This window comes from Anneissia japonica, unplaced genomic scaffold (genome assembly GCF_011630105.1).
Source record: "Anneissia japonica isolate Jap-2015-1 unplaced genomic scaffold, ASM1163010v1 scaffold287763_len296007_cov137, whole genome shotgun sequence".
Classification (NCBI taxonomy): Eukaryota; Metazoa; Echinodermata; class Crinoidea; order Comatulida; family Comatulidae; genus Anneissia; species Anneissia japonica.
In genome coordinates this window covers 52,861-72,364 of record NW_022698178.1, presented here as the reverse complement: position 1 = coordinate 72,364, position 19,504 = coordinate 52,861, and the positions used below count along the sequence as shown (strand labels likewise).

At 32.1% G+C, this 19,504-nt stretch overlaps 1 protein-coding gene across 1 annotated transcript in view; it reads right to left on the bottom strand.

Annotated features, from left to right (window-relative positions):
- Nucleotides 1-135: 135 nt before the first annotated feature.
- Nucleotides 136-19,504, bottom strand: part of LOC117102434 — a 25,896-nt gene continuing 6,527 nt past the window's right edge. Inside the window, exons 6-23 of the mRNA XM_033242696.1 lie at nucleotides 19,207-19,372; nucleotides 18,676-18,861; nucleotides 16,903-17,055; nucleotides 16,577-16,721; nucleotides 15,999-16,157; nucleotides 15,422-15,708; nucleotides 14,420-14,551; nucleotides 12,776-12,978; nucleotides 11,941-12,123; nucleotides 11,644-11,785; nucleotides 11,367-11,480; nucleotides 8,323-8,491; nucleotides 6,111-6,319; nucleotides 4,111-5,691; nucleotides 2,732-3,091; nucleotides 1,928-2,044; nucleotides 544-879; nucleotides 136-386 (exon numbers count right to left, since the gene is read on the bottom strand). Coding sequence (XP_033098587.1) covers nucleotides 264-386; nucleotides 544-879; nucleotides 1,928-2,044; nucleotides 2,732-3,091; nucleotides 4,111-5,691; nucleotides 6,111-6,319; nucleotides 8,323-8,491; nucleotides 11,367-11,480; nucleotides 11,644-11,785; nucleotides 11,941-12,123; nucleotides 12,776-12,978; nucleotides 14,420-14,551; nucleotides 15,422-15,708; nucleotides 15,999-16,157; nucleotides 16,577-16,721; nucleotides 16,903-17,055; nucleotides 18,676-18,861; nucleotides 19,207-19,372 — 4,765 coding nt within the window. The 3' untranslated portion in view covers nucleotides 136-263. The remainder of the gene's footprint in view (nucleotides 387-543; nucleotides 880-1,927; nucleotides 2,045-2,731; nucleotides 3,092-4,110; nucleotides 5,692-6,110; nucleotides 6,320-8,322; nucleotides 8,492-11,366; nucleotides 11,481-11,643; nucleotides 11,786-11,940; nucleotides 12,124-12,775; nucleotides 12,979-14,419; nucleotides 14,552-15,421; nucleotides 15,709-15,998; nucleotides 16,158-16,576; nucleotides 16,722-16,902; nucleotides 17,056-18,675; nucleotides 18,862-19,206; nucleotides 19,373-19,504) is intronic.

Below are 19,504 nucleotides of genomic sequence, written 5' to 3'. Positions count from 1 at the left end.
TATATATATATAGTCTAACTCTATTGTATTTTAGATGTTTTTTCATTGGTCCCTTATGCATATTTTAAACCGTTGCTAATGAATAATATCCTATTGTTCTCTAAAATCCAGAGATTTTCTGGTTTAAACTTCTTATTTTTAGTAACGTACTCAGTATTCACTACAACACGATAGGTAGGGCCAAACATCATTCCTTAATGAGTTTCCTGACGCGAAACTCTTTTCGAAATTGCTTTCATACTGTTTTACCATCAAACTCGAAGTTATTTTGAATTTTTGTTGATAACATCCACTTCTGGGTAGCTAGGTATGACGGTGTCATCGTATTGATTGCCCAAATTGACCATATGGCCACTGAACCACATTTCACGCTCGGGTTCATTTGTCTGCAATAAACGAACACATCAAATCAAAGATTAGATTTTTAGTTATGTTAAATGTGTTTTTTTTTTTAAAGTTATGATCTATAACAATAAAGACAGCACAGACAAATTAACTTAAATCATAATACCATAAGCGTAAAAATATCAATATTGCTCTTACGTGGATCTGATAATCTTGCGACTCTCTGTTGAAATCCCCCTCAAAGGCAAACGGTATACACTCATCATCAATAGCGATCTGTGATTCCAAAACAATGCTACCGTTTTCAGTATTATTTGTGACAGAGCAGACAAGTTTACCATCTATGGTACTGAATACGTTTTGTGCCTCCATTCCTAAAGTGTAGTCACTGCTGTACTGATCTACGGTTTTGTTAGATAGATCAAAACTAAAATTGATGTCCTCATTTCTGTCGTTGCTGTACGATACATTCAGATCAGTGCTGACTAGAGTATCACCGCCAAATAATGTTCCACCTCCGTTAATTATGATATCCTGTATAGATAAGTAATTCATAGACAAATCTTAATAATTGCTTTTGTAGAACACTGATGAATTGTGTCATAATAAATTTAGCATTCCATTTGTTTGTGGCGCATCTAACTCCGACTGATAGTTTATATCATGTTTTAATGAAGACTTTATACAGCTGCAGTGCCCAGTGAAACACGTATGTGTTATCAGGGAATAGCACAGAGCCGAGAAGAGTTTATATTTAGAGTTAATTGATATTTGTCAAGATCATGCGAGTACGCGTGACATCTTCTCTTATTTAATAGTAAAAAGTCTGTGTGCATGTCTTTTGTCCACGTGTAAGAAAGTTGAGGGGTGACCCTGTCACTATTTTTGGTGGGGAACAGTTGGATTACGCTATATCATTTCCCTACTTTGGTCATGTACTCACTAGTGATGCGACTGATATGCTGATATACTCGTCAATATAGGTCGCTATGTATGCGCGCCAACTCTCTGAAGAGGAATATTATAAGTGTACGTACGATGTAAAGTGCACGTTGTTCAAGTTTCTGTATGAAATTTTATTGTGTAAATTCATGGTCGAACTATAAAAGCAAGTCAATAAATTCGTTAAGAGTTTTTTTTTTTTAAATAACAACGGTTTAAGGTTATGGCTTGGTAAGCCCAGGGCAAGCAGTGCAATTGCAATGCTTGTTACGTGCGGGCTAATTTCATTTTACAAATTTGTAAGAAAATCAGTTTATTCTTTCATGAAAATGATATATGCTTCTGACAACAGCCTGGTTAAAGGTGTTGTTAAGTCAGTATTGAATTACTCGACTATGTTATCAAAGTAGATAACACTTTTGCGTTGAGCAGATTTTATTGCTGTATACAGTTTGTTATTTATGCTTTCTTCTTTATATTTGTTTTGGATGAAATTCCGAAATAAAAGTTGATTGATTGATTGATAGATATCACAGAAGCAAGTCGAGCTATATCATATATATTTAAGTGAGATCTTTCATTTTTAGAGTCAAAATGTTAGGTGAATCGAAAGTCCCGAAGTAGGCGTATGTTTACTTACGTGTTCATCTGGCCTGGATATGATCACTTCAGCCTTGTGGTTTATCTTTTTATCATTTGTTTTATTTGTGTATTTGCTTGCTATGGTAGTTGTTAATCCATTTCCGACGTACATGATCTGCAACAATAAAAAAAATATCATTTAGGCCTATAAGTAACGAATATGTGTTTATCAATACATTTAATACTATATATTGAATTTCGAAATATTATTTTATGTATTAGCTATATTATCCTTACTTTGAAAGAATGAAATGCACAAAAAGGCATAAGAAAGATTACAAAATAGAATGAAAAAAGCAAAAATGTCAAAAAAGGCAATTATGCATTTTATGTAGCAAATAAGTGAAAACTAACAAACATGATTGCTATTTGATTAGTACCTGTCCACAGGTATTAAAATAATTATAATTTGTAGCTGCCTATTGCACACGACAACCAAAACGTTGTTTTGACAATAATTAAAGTAATTATTATAAAAAATCTGACAAAAGTGCAGAAATAATAAACAATTATATATTTTTTTAAAATCTCTATTTTTTAATTTACTTGGTAGTCACAAAATTAATAGACAAGAGATTTCAAAAGATTGCTTGATTTTACGTCAGAATATTTCAAAGTCATTTAATGTTAGTAATTTCTATATTCCTCCACACAGTGTAATTTCACTAATAGTACCACATGTGACTAGGACTCATTTTGCAACAGTTGTTCTTCATTATAGCAAGTTAATAAAAGATTATCAATAAGGTCAACATTTATTGTACTAAAGGCATATTTATCAATAGAACTTTCAAGTATTCACCATTGAAGATCGTTCAATATCGTTGACCTCGTCACTAATATCCAATGAAATATCTTGAGGAATATTTTGTAAGCCATATGGGTGTTTGATACGAAGAGTTTGGTGATGGTAATTATTCATACCGAGGCTATGTTTCTCACTAAAACGATCGATACATATACTAGAATCCTCACTGAGATCACCGTACGATAACCGAACGCTTTGAGAAACATCTTCATTCTGGTTCTCACTTGTAAAGTTGAAGACAATATTTTCAAAGGGCTTTTCGTAGAGTTGTGGTAGCTTGCTCTTGAAGATGTATACAACTTTCCTGTCGTCCGATGTCGAATAAATCGTATTCATACTAGTCTCAAGATCGATCTATAAAAATTTAGTTTGCATAAGATAACATCTGAACTTAAAATTACAGCAGTTGTTTGTTTATTATATTAACTTAATTGTAAACTAAGCTTAGGAAAACATTTTGTCAATTCTGGGTCTTTGATCTTACGATTTGTATATTATTGGATTGGATTTATTCGGTGTAAACACCAAAGATAGCCCACGAAAGTCTAGAAGAAGACTTATTTCCAGTGGGGTCCTTCTGGTGGTGATTGGACAGTACACCGGGAGACAATCCCCTACTCTTTTCCGAAGAGTGTACTGTGTTCTTTAACGTGCACATGGGGCCGTAAATGCACACGGAACCAACGGCTTAAACGTCTCATCTGAAAGACGGTGCGTTATGTAACTTGTATTTCAGCCCTCTAGCTGAAATACAAGGAGAGACAGCGATGGGTATTGAACCGGGGACCAAGAGATCTGCACGGTTCAGCGCACACACAGTGGCTACCACCAGATTAGCCGACTGAGCTAAGCTGCTCTCTGATTGCAAATCATTATCAATACTAGTTGACCAAAGCCCACAAATACCGTAAAACCTTGATTCAAAGCACTGGGCTTTTTTTGTGAACTTTGGATGAGCTTCTTTTCGAGGCTACTTTTGCAAAGTAAAGAGGGGGCTTCTTTGCAAAATGAATGCTGTGTTTTTGTTACATTATAAAGCAATAAATAAAGCCACAACAACAACAATTTGTATCATGGATTGTATTTAACTGGCATTAAATCACTTAAACTACTGTATAAACGAAGGTTGTTTTTAATTTATTTTGTTTTTTGAAAATTTATGTACAGTCTATGTAATGTACTATTTCGAAAAAAAAGCCTATGATATAGTGTAGGCTTTTTTTAAAAGCTAATTTTGCAAGTTAAAGAGGGGCTTCAGTTCGAGATGGACTTCATCTCAAGATTAAGCCTAGTGAGCTTCAATTTGAGGTTTTACGGTATTGATTAAAGTGATGCTGAAGATTGAAAATAAGAATAAAATTAGTTTTACTTGCCTTTAGTTTTCCATTAGTTGAGATGTTAGTTCCAATGATGATGGATTCTTGGATACCCTTTTGGGAAAATATAAAGTCGGAATTTATGTCATAACCAGTAATATAGGTGTTAAGAACATTCATAGAAATATCATACTTTTTTTCAACTTCTGTGTTCAAGGAAACTAAGTTAAAGTCAACTTTTGCTGTCTGCTCACTAGCTTGTGACACTGTGAATCCAAAGCTTTTGTCAGAGTTATTATTGGTCCAAGTAGTTTTTAATTCGAGATCATGCTGGTCTTCAGAGAAATCGAATACCCATTTGAGATCCCTTTTGTTACCATTCTGCTTGACTTCATAGATTACTTCAGAATTTAAAACAGTACCATTGTTAAATGAGATTTCTAAATGAGGATTGTACTTTGTTTCTGTGTTTCTGTGAATGAAATCAACACCAATTGAACATTCTGGCGTAGTAGTATGCAATTCGACTGCTAGCATTTTCTGGTACTCTTGGCTTCTGTCATTGACGATCAATGTGTTTTTTATCATTTTGTCTGGGGCATATGTTACAAAGAATATAGACGTAACTGAAGATTCATGGAGAATGAATGAGCAATTAGCTGATATACTCTGGTTTGGAGCTTCAAGAGAGATAGTGAATTCATGTCCAACTTCTGTCTCGTCTTTTTTATTGTTGTTGTCAGGGGTGACAGCAAATTGTATGTCTTCCTGTCCTCCTGGTGTAAGGGTGACAGATGTTTCCATGAGTAAGGTAACATCTTCCAATGCCTTCAGTGAAGGAATCATGCAATTTAATGACAACTCCTTTTTCAGCTTTTGACTGTCGCTTGTGTCTTCTAGCGCCAACCCTACGAATACAGTTCTAATATCATTTTTCATTGCGGTTAATTCTGTATGTACTTCGCTGTTGCTTGTTTCAATGCTATATTCGACTATAACTAGGATCATTTCAGGCGTAGTGATGTATATGTTAATGTTATTCTTTGTGCATTCGTCAGTTTTCATTTTGCTCTTTTCCCAGGTAATATCTATTGTACTGGTACTACCAGCTATGGTCATAGTTGTAATAGCCGAAAATCGGTTTTCTGACACTTTGTTCCATGTCTGAGTAAGTTGGCTATTTCCAAATAGAGAGGTAACTTCAAATATTAAAGAGCCTCTTGGTAATTCTGTTGTTCCTTCAATTATCAAATTAAGCTTTGGTTTGAGAGAACGAATAGAGATAGAATCTCCATTAGGAGTTAAATAAAAATGGTCACTGTCTATAGTAAAATTAAATAAAGTTGGAGTTCTTGTCAAACTTTGGATTATACGATGCACTATGACATCTTTCCAGCGATCAGTGTATCGTATACTAAACTCAGTTTCCCTTTGCAGGCTGGTTCCTAAATTGGTTAAGTTAGAGTTGTGCTCAACTGTAATCAACTCGTCGGCTTGGCATTCATATCTACCGTAGCAAATGCGATGTGTGCTCTCAGAGTGAAGTACATTGTATTTCGTGCTTGAGTCGATTCGGAAATCTAACCGAGTATTCTGTGAGTAGTTCATACTGATCATACAATCGTAGGCGTTGTATTTCTGAAATTTTAAAGAAATGATCTTCTTGAAATTGTTGTTTTCTTAAAAAATTATATATATCAGTATCATTGTCAATAACGATCTAGGTGGACACATCACTCGAGTGGGTCTTAACTACATTAGTATGCACTCAATTAGTAGCATTATACATGTAATCAAAATAATGCATAGACATTTGTATACAATCGCATTACTTAGAAACAAATTTGTTTTACATATCGCCTCATTATTATACATTAAAATACAAAGAAAAGAATCTAATTCACCATTTTCATCAGCAGAGGAAATGTAGGCCTATTATATATGTTAAAATATACAAAGAACTACTTTAGATATAAGGTATACGAACGCATTGGTTTACTTGTAAACGCATTGACAAGTGCAAACGATACATACATAATGTAGCATGAACGTCTTACCTCGTCTGTGTTGTTGGTCAACTTCATTGTAAAATTTAGTGTTCGGCGGTATTGCTTGGGTGGTATATATTGAAAATTAATTGCTGTGGACATGACGTTATCCGTCTTAAAAACCTCTCCATCTATACTAGCATTGACAAGGCGACCACCAAGATTCAACTCAATGACGTATGTGAGCTTTTCTAAACCACTACTTCTTTGTACAGAGCCTGTCGCAAAGGTAGTTACACATCGTTAATATTCAAACTTTAGTCTTAAATATATTATTATTACATAATCATTTTTGTTCTTATTATTGTTATTGTTTTTAAATCTCTATTGCTATCGTTATCGTTTTCATTACTATTATTTGTTATTATGGTTATTAATATTGTTATTATTATTATTCAGTGCATTGGTCAGGTGTAAAATTACATTAAATGGTATTCCACCATAGCTAGGGTTAATCATTTATAGCCAAGCTCTGGATATGTGTACAACACTCAACAAACACCTAAGTATCCTGTTTAGTGCTAAACAGGTTTTCGGATGTAGAATACTAATAGCATTAAGTTAGCAAATTATTAGGAGAAATAAAGTTGTTAAAGTTGATTTTGTATGTGTTGTTTTTGTGATAATTTTGATTTGATTTGATTTCATTTATTTTGTCTCAATAAAATACATAAAAAACAACAACCGGTTACAATACAACAAAATAAAAGCATAAAAAAATCTGAAACAGGCCGAGACAGGATTCCTAAAAGTGAACCAAATCACTATCATGTAGGTCTCCTAATGCACTATTCCGATTACACATAAAATAATAAAAAAAATGAACAATTAAAATAATACTTAATATCTGTAAAATTTGCCTTAACAATAAATATATATATAGAAATTGTAAAACGTATTTAAAATATAATTTAAGATCATTTAAAAATGCTTTAAGATTAAAAACCAATAAATCCCTAGTTTCTACAGGTAGTTCCTCCCAAGCGCGTGGAAACAAATGAAACACAGAATATTTCAGAGAATTTGTTCGAGCATATTGATGTACAAATTTAAGATGATCACCGTGTCTTTAATAATATTAAAATCATAAAAGCCATGAAGACATTTCGCAATAAAAGAAATAGTAAGAAGCTTAAAACGTTTTTCAACTGAAATTAGACCGATAATGTCAAGACATTGTGCATATGTAAGTTTCCTCCCTTGTTTGGAACACAGGCTCGAGTCATCCTGCGTTGGACTTGTTCTAAAGAGTTTAGATGCCCCTTCTGATGCGGCAGCCATGCGGGGATGACGTACTCTATAATTGGACGAACTATTGCACAAAATAATTACGGAATTACAATTTCGCGATTCGTTTAATGAAACCCAGCAATTTAGAAGCCTTAGATCTCGTCTGCGAAACATGCAACCCCCAGTCCAATTTTGAAGTAAAATTTATTCCTATGTATTTATAAGAGCTAACCTGAGTCAGAGAGTTTAAACCAATATTATATACATGAGCACTATTTTGTAGCCTTGATGACCTAGTTATGCGCATCGACTTGCACTTTAATGAGTTAAGGAGCATCTTGTTAGTTATTCTCCAATTAAGAATAATATTCATGATGGATTGATAATATATTTGTTTAATGGAACCCGGGAAAACAAACACTAAATACAAAAAAAGTTACCGTATTAAACACTAGGGACGAACTCTTATAATATATTTAGTTTGACAAGAAGTTTTTATCACCTATTGACAAATGTTTGTCAAAGTTTAAAAATTAAATTTAAAAAGTGTGTAATTGCTTGAGTAACTATTAGGTCCTTATATAAAGTAAATGGCAGGAGCAAACTAAATAGTAAGTAAGAATAAAAAAAATTAAAAAGATTTAGATTTCGATAACAGTGTGCAATAAGTTTTCATCACTCGAGTTTTACCAATAAAGAGTAGAACTTCCAGCTTGTGCATCAATTGTTGCTTTCAAAAACTAGTTTCATAAGAACAAAAACCCGAAGTAATGAAATTTAGTGGTATGCGTGCGAATTTGTAAGGACGACATTTATGTACGTCTGTTTACTTGGGAACAATAACGTAGGCCTATAAAATCCAACACACCGAGTTAGTCATAATTACGACGTCACAAAATCCTTGTCTGTTAGTAAGAATAACACCAAACTCTTATAATTTATTGAGCGGTTTCGATCAAGTCTATTTAAATAGCCGCCAGAATTAATTTACCTGATATCGAAGTCGTTTGTGTTGGTGTTACTACTTTGATGGTTAGGTTTTGATGTCCATGGTTATATGAGATGTCAGCGGAGTAGGTACGTTTTACGGTAGTGTTTGGGGTACCGACCATAATGTGAACCAACCTATCAGTGATTAAAACCTTTTCGCCAACTGTTTTCTGAAAATTGAATTACACTTATTTAACCAATGTTATTGTTTAATAATACTATTTAGATATTTCTATCATTATTGTTTATTTATTATTTGTATTTGTAGTATTATCATCAGCAACGTTTGATCATCATCTTCTATCATAACATTATCAATATTGTCATCATCATTATCCTCCTCCCCCTCATCGTCGTCGTCATACGTCGTATCACGTATCATCAACATCATCTTCGTCATTATCATTTGTATTGTGAGTTTAGTATTAGATACTGTTTAACTTTGAATATCTCTTAGTTTCATTTATTAAAATCTTCTCAATTTGTGTTGATCGTTAAGCGCTTATATATAGGCGCCCAGTATTTTGCACTTTATCAAGTTTATAAATATTATTATTAATATTATTATTATTATTATTATTACCTGAAAAATAGGCCTACTAAAAGATTCAATTTCTTCTATCAATTGCCTTAATTGTCTCGAGTCAACGAATCCGAGCTCGTTTCCAAAGATTTTGAAGTACACAGATCCGTGGATCATATCTCTGCTTTGGACGCTGGACTGAAAAAACAATAAGTCGTCATACGTCGTATCACGTATCATCAACATCATCATCGTCATTATCATTTGTATTGTGAGTTTAGTATTAGATACTGTTTAACTTTGAATATCTCTTAGTTTCATTTATTAAAATCTTCTCAATTTGTGTTGATCGTTAAGCGCTTATATATAGGCGCCCAGTATTTTGCACTTTATCAAGTTTATAAATATTATTATTATTATTATTATTATTATTATTATTATTATTATTATTATTATTATTATTATTATATTATTATTATTATTATTATTATTTTTATTATTATTATTATTATTATTATTATTATTATTATTATTATTATTATTATTATTATTATTATTATTATTATCATTATTATTATTATTATAACCTGAAAAATAGGCCCACTAAAAGATTCAATTTCTTCTAACAATTGCCTTAATTGTCTCAAGTCAACGAATCCGAGCTTTTTTCCAAAGATTTTGTAGTAGACAGATCCGTGGATCATATCTCTGCTTTGGACGCTGGACTGAAAAAACAATAAACTTGATCGTTGTTTAAACGGAAACTGTGTAGAAAGTGGTTAATCTAAAACATGCTATAAATGAAATGATCGCTTTGTTGATAAAATGAGACACAGACTGAATTACCAGCATTCATGACCGAGCGAAAAAAAAAATTGAAAATGGTCACATCGTATCCAAACCAAAATTCGGACCGTGTTTTCGATGTGCTGAACACAATAGACCCTCTTTATACACAATGGGCTTATTCGACTGGTTCATTTCGTTGAGTACGAATTTTTGTTGAGTATTATTTTCATTCGACTGGTTCGTAAAATAGACTTCGTTAACGATTAAAATTAACGTAACCAGAATGCTTTAATCAGAGTTAAATTATGCACGTGACCAAAAAAAAAAAAAATATGGCCAATTGGCAACATTTGCGTTAATATAACCTAGATTAAATTTCAGAAAATAAAAATTATATTTACCCACAATTAATGAGGTCAAAAAAAATTGTAGGCTAACAGAATTCAAAAATTGGATGAAAACATTTTTTTACGAAAAACCCATACTGCCACTATCCGAAGCAGCCTTGATTACGCAGCATGTATCGCGGTAACTATGCAGCCATTTTGTTTTGTCGAGTATTTACCAGTTTCTATTCGACTGGTCGTCTTCGTTAAGTTGGATTTTGCCACTGCGCAGGTGGGCGTGATTTAACGAAGAACGACCAATCGAATACGACCATAGTTTCGACTTTCTGATCCGTTCGATAGGCTTCCTGATCCGAAATTTCGGATTCGGTGTGAATGAACCGTAATGCGTGCTTACCATAATAAACTTGATCGCATCAAAATCGTGTTGCAAAGTATATTCAAAAAGTGCTCACGTTTTATTATTATTATTATTATTATTATTATTATTATTATTATTATTATTATTATTATTATTATTATTATTATTATTATTATTATTATTATTATTATTATTATTATTATTATTATTGTTATTGTTATTGTTATTGTTATTGTTGTTATTATTATTATTATTATTATTATTGTTATTGTTATTGTTATTGTCATTGTCATTGTCATTGTCATTGTCATTGTCATTATTATTATTATTATTATTATTATTATTATTATTATTATTATTATACAGTAGTGCAGATTAAATGAAAGAGAAATTGAACGTAAATTTAACAGGAAGCAAATAATAAAGTTATGTTGTTTGAAAAAAAAATAGCACAGACCTACACTTAAGCATGGATGAATAAGTTCAAATCGGTTTGGCATTCAATTTTGTGTACTTGTTTTACATATTATTTAGCCCTATTGTCTCTCTACAAAAGAATCTCAGTCATTTGGCGATAGTTCCGAATTGTTGTAGTTGCGTAAGTGAAGTCCAATATTAATGTTGTTTGTGTTTGCTAAATCACACACTGCGTCGTGTTCAGTGAGGTGTTTATTTCTGTGTTCTTTATTTTATACTTCATTAGAAAAAAAAAATAAATAGAATGAATTAAATGATTTTCACATTAAAAGAGATTCTATAAACCATAAAAACTTGAAAAGTCATTAATACATCAACAGGCTACCATTAAAATAATTGTAATTAATTTAAAAGGGATTACACGTTTGAAACATTTAAAAAATTCAATACTAACACAATTTTACCGAAAATATAAGACATAATATATAGTAAACATTTTATACTTTTGTTGTGGCCAGAGACCACTAAAATTACGCCTTGACAAAATAAACAGAACATTCATAGTGGTAAACGAAAGAGGCTTATAATGCATTTATTATTCTACGTACCTGTTTCTTTTCATATAAGGCTTTCATGGTGTATTTCGTAAGAGACTTGTCACGTCTCTCTATATAAAGTTCGATGTCAAATATTATGGGCATTAAGAAACTTGGAGAGTGTGTCTGTTGGTAAAAGTAGGTGGAAAATAAGAAAGCTAACACTTTGTACATTTCCTATTAGTGCGTATGATTTGTTTGCAAAATCTAATACGAAAGCCGTGTAAGTCTAATCTGCAATATAAAATATATCATAGGGTCTAAAATATAAAACATGTATGATATTTACGTGATTGACTTTGCTACAGATAACAACACCGAAATATTTCTCAAAATTAGAGTTTGTACACACAACCGATGGATGAGAATGCATATCAGAGCTCTTTTGAAGTTCCATCTTCTTCTCTTTGCGAATCAAATACAGACTAGATCTAAAGATTATATAAAAAAAAAAGATTATTCAGTCCACGTGCATAAAACACATAGACAACACACAGTCAAATTATAATTGCAGTGCCGGAGATTTTGTTTTAGGTGACTGCATTTAATTAGCGAATTCTAAGTGAAATTTAGACATATAACTCACTTTACATTAATGACGCCAATTCTTCTTTCAGGTACATTTAGATTCAAGTTAAAGAGTTTGCCGTAAGTCATTACGACACTGCCCTCTAGTGATGTTGAAGTGTGAGCACAGAAAACGTGTTGTATTCCAATTCTTGTAACAAAACAATCAACTTCCATTTTTGAGCTTACTTCAATGACCGCACTAAATATGAACATATCAATCAGAACTTTAATAAGAATAACATAAAAAGGATGCATCATTTGAGAAAAGTATATAGCATAGTGATAATCTAAAAATATATTTCTCTCACCATAGCATATAATATGTACATAAACCTTTGCCTAGATAGCATTTACTTGTCCAATATTATAAGCATCATAAATATTATGTGAATACACATATAATCATAATAATATATGCAAAATGTTAATTAAATAATAACATTTTATATACCATACAATAAAAAATATAAAAATAATAAAATATAAACATGAGTATAAAAATCTGAATACAAAAATATATTAAAATAAGTAAATAATAGCATATTATACTACTGTAAATACAAAAAAAAATGAATGGCCTATTAATTACAAATAAATATTTTCCAACTGGGAATTTGTTTTCATCTGTCTCCAACCAAGTCGGAAAGGCTCGCCGATTCAATCGATCAATCATAGGCTCCAAAAGCTAGCGTGTACCAATTTTATGAAAGCCTGGCTTAATAATATATTTCAAACAATTTGCAATTCTTTTAAAGAAATAATAAATGAATGAGTATGTTATTCAGTTAAACACATTTGTTTATTATAGTGAATGAATAAAATAATGAATGGTTTTGCAATTAAAATTTTACCTTGGCTCGACTTTTCCGGATATATCTAAATTGCGTGGTTTTACAGATGTCAATTTTCCAGAAGCCCTAAGTTGTAGTAAGGCACTGCTGTTGGATGAAATCTTAATAGAAAAACCAGCACAAGATGGCACTTCACTGTGTACCTCAATTAACATATTCTTGCTGTATTCAATTGTCTTCCTATTTGCAAGCCTCATAACCAACTATCAAAAAAGCATGTGATGGTATAGAATAAACTCCGTTTAGGTTAGTGTTTAAAAATGCATTTTTATTTTTATAATGAAAAACTTAATCTAGCTTTTAACAAGAAAATCGTGATGACGTCTCCATTGGAAGAAATTGTGGTGATTAAACACTCTGGTTTAATAATTATATTGTTGTCTCAGCTTTAATAAGTCATGCAGTTTAGCTCAGTCGGCTAAAGTGGTGGTAGGCACTGTGTGTGCGCTGGACAGTAATTGGGATCTCTAGGTCCCATCGCTGCTCTAGGTCCCATCGGTTTAATTCCCATTGCTGCTCTTCTTGTGTTTTGGTTGGAGGGCTGAAAAGTTACGATAGCACACCGTCTTTCGTTGGTCTCGTGTACATTATAGCCAGTGTGCACGTATTAAGAACGCAGTGCACTCTTTTGAAAGGAGTAGGTGATTACTGCCCAATCACCACCAGAAGGCCCCCACTGCAAATAAGTCTTCTTCTAACTTTCGTGCATGCTTGCAGACCTCTTCCCTACCCTTTGTATTTGCATTTACTTCATCACAAACCCACAATTGAGAAATTCAAAAAGGCATTAGTTCTGCAAAATTACAAAAATGAAATATCTAATTCTATTGAAAGAAAATAAATAACTGTATATATATTCTTTCCTTTTCTATGAAAGGCAAGAAAAGAAACAAATAGAAAGGAGGAATGAAATGAAAGTAAAGGGAAAGAAAAAGGAGAGAGAGGAGAGGAAAATGAAAGTGGAGTAGGAGAAGGAAAAAAATAAATCAGGAAATGGAAAAGGAAAATGAAATAAAAGAAAAGATAAAATGGAAGGAAAATGAAAGGAAAAATAAAATAAGAAAACGGAAAAAAAGACGAAGAAAAGTAAACAAATGAAAGGAGAAGAAAAGAGACGGAAAAATATAGGAATTGAAGGAAAAGAATTAGATTGAAAAAAGAAAGGAAAAGAGAAAGGAAAGAAAAGAAGAAAAAATGGAAAAGAAACAGGAACAGAAAAAAAGGAAAGGACAAAGAGAAGGAAAAGATAAGGTTATAAAAAACAAATAAAAAAGCAAAAGAGATTATATAAAAATGGAAGAAAATGAAAGAATTAAAACAATGGTAATATAGAATCGAAGAATACAAGAGAAGGAAAGGAAGGAGAAAGGTAAGCATAATTTTAAGGAAATATAGAAAATGAAAGAAATGAAAAGGAAACAGGAAAGGAGGGGTGAAATATATTAAAGTAATTGTAAAGAATATTAAATTACACAATAAGAATAGTCACTTACCTATTTGAATTATTATTAATATCATCATCATCATCATCATCATCATCATCATCATCATTATCATTATTATTATTATTATTATTATTATTATTTTTATTATTATTATTATTATTATTATTATTATTATTATTATTATTATTATTATTGTTACCTGAACAATACTAAAAGATTCAATTTCTTCTATCAATTGCCTTAATTGTCTCGAGTCAACGAATCCGAGCTCGTTTCCAAAGATTTTGAAGTACACAGATCCGTGGATCATATCTCTGCTTTTGACGTTGGACTGAAAAAAAACAATAAACTTGATCGTTGTTTAAACGGAAATTGTGTAGAAAGTGGTTGTGTTACTCTAAAACATGCTATAAATGAAATGATCGCTTTGTTTATAAAATGAGACACAGACTGGATTACCAGCATTCATAATTCATAAAAAAAAAAAAGAAAATGGTCACATCGTATCCGAAACAAAATTCGGACCGTGTTTTCGATGTTCTGAACACAATAGACCCTCTTTTACATATTAGGCTTATTCGACTGGTTCATTTCGTTGAGTACGAATTTTCGTTGAGTATTATTTTCATTCGACTGGTTCTTAAAATAGACTTCGTTAACAACAAAAATTAACGTAACCAGAATGCGTTAATCAGCCAAAAAAAAATATGGCCGATTGGTAAGTTTAGCAACAACATTTCCGTTAATATAATGTAGATTATATTTCAGAAAATAAAAATTATATTTACCCACAATTAATTAAGTCAAAAAATAATTGTAGGCTAACAGAATTCAAAAACTGGATGAAAACATTTTTTTTTACGAAAATCCCATACTGCCACTATCCGAAGCAGCCTTTTGATTACGCAACGTATATCGCGGTAACTATGCAGCCATTTTGTTTTGTCGAGTATTTACCAGTTTTCTATTCGACTGGTCGTCTTTGTTAAGTTGGATTTTACCACTGCTCCGGTGGGCGTGGTTTAACGAAGAACGACTGGTACCAGTCGAATACGACCATAGCTTCGACTTTCTGATCCGTTCGGTATTCTTCCTGATCCGAAATTTTGGATTCGGTGTGAATGAGCCTTAATGCGTGCTTACCATAATAAACTTGATCGCATCAAAATCGTGTTGTAAGGTATATTCAAAAAGTGCTCACGTTTTTTAGCAATTTATCGAATGTACCATTCCTAATGGTGGCACGTCTTTGGTGTTTCTTTGGCCTCGTTATGAGATCCATAAGAACTTCGGGTTTGAAGAAACTATTAGGTCCAACCAGTGGCTCAAGTAAGTAATCAGTGCCTTCAATAAGACCACCAATCTCGAAAAGGTCGATTGAGAATCCAAATAGATTAAGTCTGGAAGCTACTGAAACTCGGCGGGGAATGATGGACGTCGATGAGAAGACAACATCAGTTTCAATAGTAACACTTTTATCAGTAGATTCTTGAAATATAAAATTGATTGGTATTTAAGAGACTGCTATCGGAGGTGTGTTTTTAATCTACTACACTGCTACTACTCAAATGAAACAAAATGTGTACTTATATACTGTACATAACGTTAATATTAGGCCTAAAACTTGGCAACAATAATTTTGTTCAACAAGACCAATAACAAGACTGCATTAAAAAAATCTATAGCAACGTGTACATTATTGATTTCAACTTTGTCATACAATTTTCACTGTAAATAAATAATTATCATCAATAATACTGTAATCTCATTTTACCAACCAGTGAAATAGGACGATTCAATATTGCGGGAGAATTTTCTGGGGTCCTCTTGAAATTCTTTAAATAATTCACTTTTCCGTAGAATTTCTCGGTGTTCCTGATTTTTTGGATCTGAACTGTAATTCAAAGTCTTCACGAAACTCCACACGTAAGAACCAACTGAAAGAACAAGTTTCGTCTTATAATGTACGGTATTATATGTATAATGATAAATAAAAAAAATATATTTAATTCATTCTAAAATTGGAATTATTGTTTGATAACTGAAATCATAATGTTAGGACCATTAAATTTACATTCTATAACATGTCATGATGAATTTGTTCCATTACATAACTAGAACCTAGATTGTAGGGCATCAAACAGTTCACCATCTAATTTGTGGTTTCACTTGCCTTTGGATGCGGACGAACTTGGACAAAAAAAAATACCTCAATGGAGTTTCAGAACGAATTTCAAGGCAAAGGTTGGATTTGTTCACTTTTATAATACGTTTACCTTTTTGTGATTATAAACTTACCAATAATCTAATTACAAAATTTTAGTCACTGATTTTACAAAGCGAATGGAAGATATACCTTGATCGGACGTCTCTACTGCCAATTGTCGTATTATTCTTTCCACCTTGTCGGCATCTAGACATTTCATGGCTCCACGGAATGCCTTAATTCTAATAACAATATCTTCGCTCGTATTTTCATACAAGTCGAATAAGCTGTCACGCTATAGTAGTTGGTATATTTAAGAAAATATACGTATATAATTATAAAAAAATACATATTTGAATCTTCATACATTAAATTGTTATACTGTCTATATAAACCTGTTATTAAGGTTTAAGGTTTATGTCGAAATAAGTGTATATTCACAAAATAATGTGCTGTAAATGTGGTTGTTCACTTACGTTTTCTTTTCCACATGAAAGGCGACGGAATGCTTCCACAGATGCAATACGAACATCGATTTGGTTAGATTTTCTTTTAAAGCATCGATCAAGAGTTGGAATAATAGAAAAGGCCTGTCCCGAATTACCAAGGGCTTTTAATGCCAGCAACACCTACACAAAATGTAAAAATAAATTATTAAATCAAATTTGGTTTCATTAAACTTGTATGTATGATAACTTGTATATCAACAACTGCAGAATAACGGAAAATACATCTTTGGCCTATCTTATGACAAAAGATTAAAAAAAAAACCAGAATAATTTTATTACAATATAAAATAAATGTATTTTTCATACCTTCAAAAACAAATTAAAATAAGGTCAGGTATATTTAAAGGTCAAAATCGTAAAGACGAAATTGTATAGTATGTCTATATAAGATAACATGCAGCAATGTACACATCGGGGACACAGATAGGACACATAGGTATCACATACTGTAAAACCTCAAATTGAAGCCCTGCGATTTCTTAGGCTACTTTTGCAAACTAAGAGGAGGGCTTTAATTCGAGATGGGCTTCATCTCAAGATTGAGACCATTGGGCTTCTATTCGAGTTTTTACGGTATTCAAATGACACTCGTATGTCTATTACTTTTCCTAGTAAAATGAAAATTGCAAAAGTTTATTCCCAGCTGTAAGAAGGAGGATCAAGGAAATACGAGCAACTACCCAACACAATTCTTAATTATACTGAAAAGGTCACAACTGCCCTCGATAAAAAGTTACACACGGTTGTTGTATATCTGGAATACTCCATACTCCGTTGACATTGTTGACCATGGGGAACTTTTAGAACAAATTGTAAGACCCTGGAGTGGTCCAGAGTCTGTCTAAACGGTTAGGTTGCATGTAGTATGTGTCCTTTAAACGGATTGAATCTCACAAAGAAGTTGTTTTCAGACGACTTGCCCAACGAGAACGTAAGTGGTCGTTGTCCGGAGTGGCTCAATACCCCGGAAACTATTACAACTTAGGTATTTCAAAGGCTTATTTTAAACAGCTTAGAGCCTAATAATATTTAGATAAATATATGTTTTCTTCCCGACGAAGTGTGTCGTTTCTCCTGACCTGGGGAGGGGTGGAGGCGTGGGAGGGGAATACTAATATAATACTACTATTAGATAATATAACACGATGCAGAACATATTTTGTCCATAATTCAACTTATTTTTACAACTCAACTGCCCAGAGGTAATTTGTATATTGTTCTGTATATCTTTTTATAACAGTCTTTTATGTAGGCCTATATTATTTGTTTAAAGTGCAATCCTGTATTTTTATTTATTGCATGTTGTATTATTTATACACTGTATCAAGGATTCCAAATTTCATGTTCACCTTGTTTTGTGGTCATGACAATCTTATCTTATCTTTATCTTATAAAACCATACACACTCGTAATGGGATTAGGAAAACCATCATTTCCTAGTTTACAATTGCTTCGCAAGTGTTTTCAGATGTTTGTCACTTACTGGTTCCCTTTATTAACTTAACCCTGTTTCATTGGTTAGTTAAGTTATCTTATTTCTTATTAATAGTCAGTTTAGACACCCCTTTTTATATTCCTGTTTTTGTTTTTAATTTTTGGAAAATATTACTGTACTTGTTATACAAATTATGAAACAAAATTGGATGATTACAATAATGAAAAACATGTCATATTGAAAATGACATAAAATACATACGATAATTATCAATTGAATAATAATAGTATGCCTATTTTACGTACCGTTAACTTTTGGTCGTCACTGACTGTGTGACAATCAGCACCTAGTGCTTGTCCAAAGAAATCGAGTGCCCTTCTTATTTGATACAAATCCATACAGTTGTTATTCTCATTGCATAATTGATGAATCATGACAGAGAGAGGAAGGTATAATATTTTACTCAAGGATTCACGCTCTGTAAACAAGTTCTAAATAGATAAAAAACATCAAATGATCACTCGACTATATCGGTCAGTCAATCAGTAAGGCAATGAGTCTGTCTTTCAGTGAAGCCAAAACTAAACAATATAATATGTCTTACAAACAAGTTAAAAGAGGGAGGTATAATAATTACCGCTCTATAATAAGTTATGAATAGAGGGAAAAAATCAAATGACCCATCGACTAGATCGGTCAGACAGTCAGTCAGTCAATCAGTCAGTCTGTCAATAAAGACATACCTTAAAATAAATATCTTACAAACAAGTTGGCAATTAAATAAAAAAAATTGACTATAACTCCATTTCTACACTATGTATCATATCAAAATATACCGTAATATCATTGATCATATCAGCAGTTGGATGACGCAAGAATGCAAAAGACATAACCCATGCATCGATCAATTTTGGTTCCACACTTCTAGTTTTAATAAGGTTGGTCATTACACCGACGCACGCCGTGGTTTCGCAGAGTGGAAGTGAATCTAATACAAAGTTCCTACAAGATAAAGATTTAAGTATTTATTATTTATAACTTATTTTATATTTCAGTAATATATCCTATATTACGATACAATAACAGAGTATAATATATTGTTTTTAAAATGGTCCTAAGATAAGATAAGATACA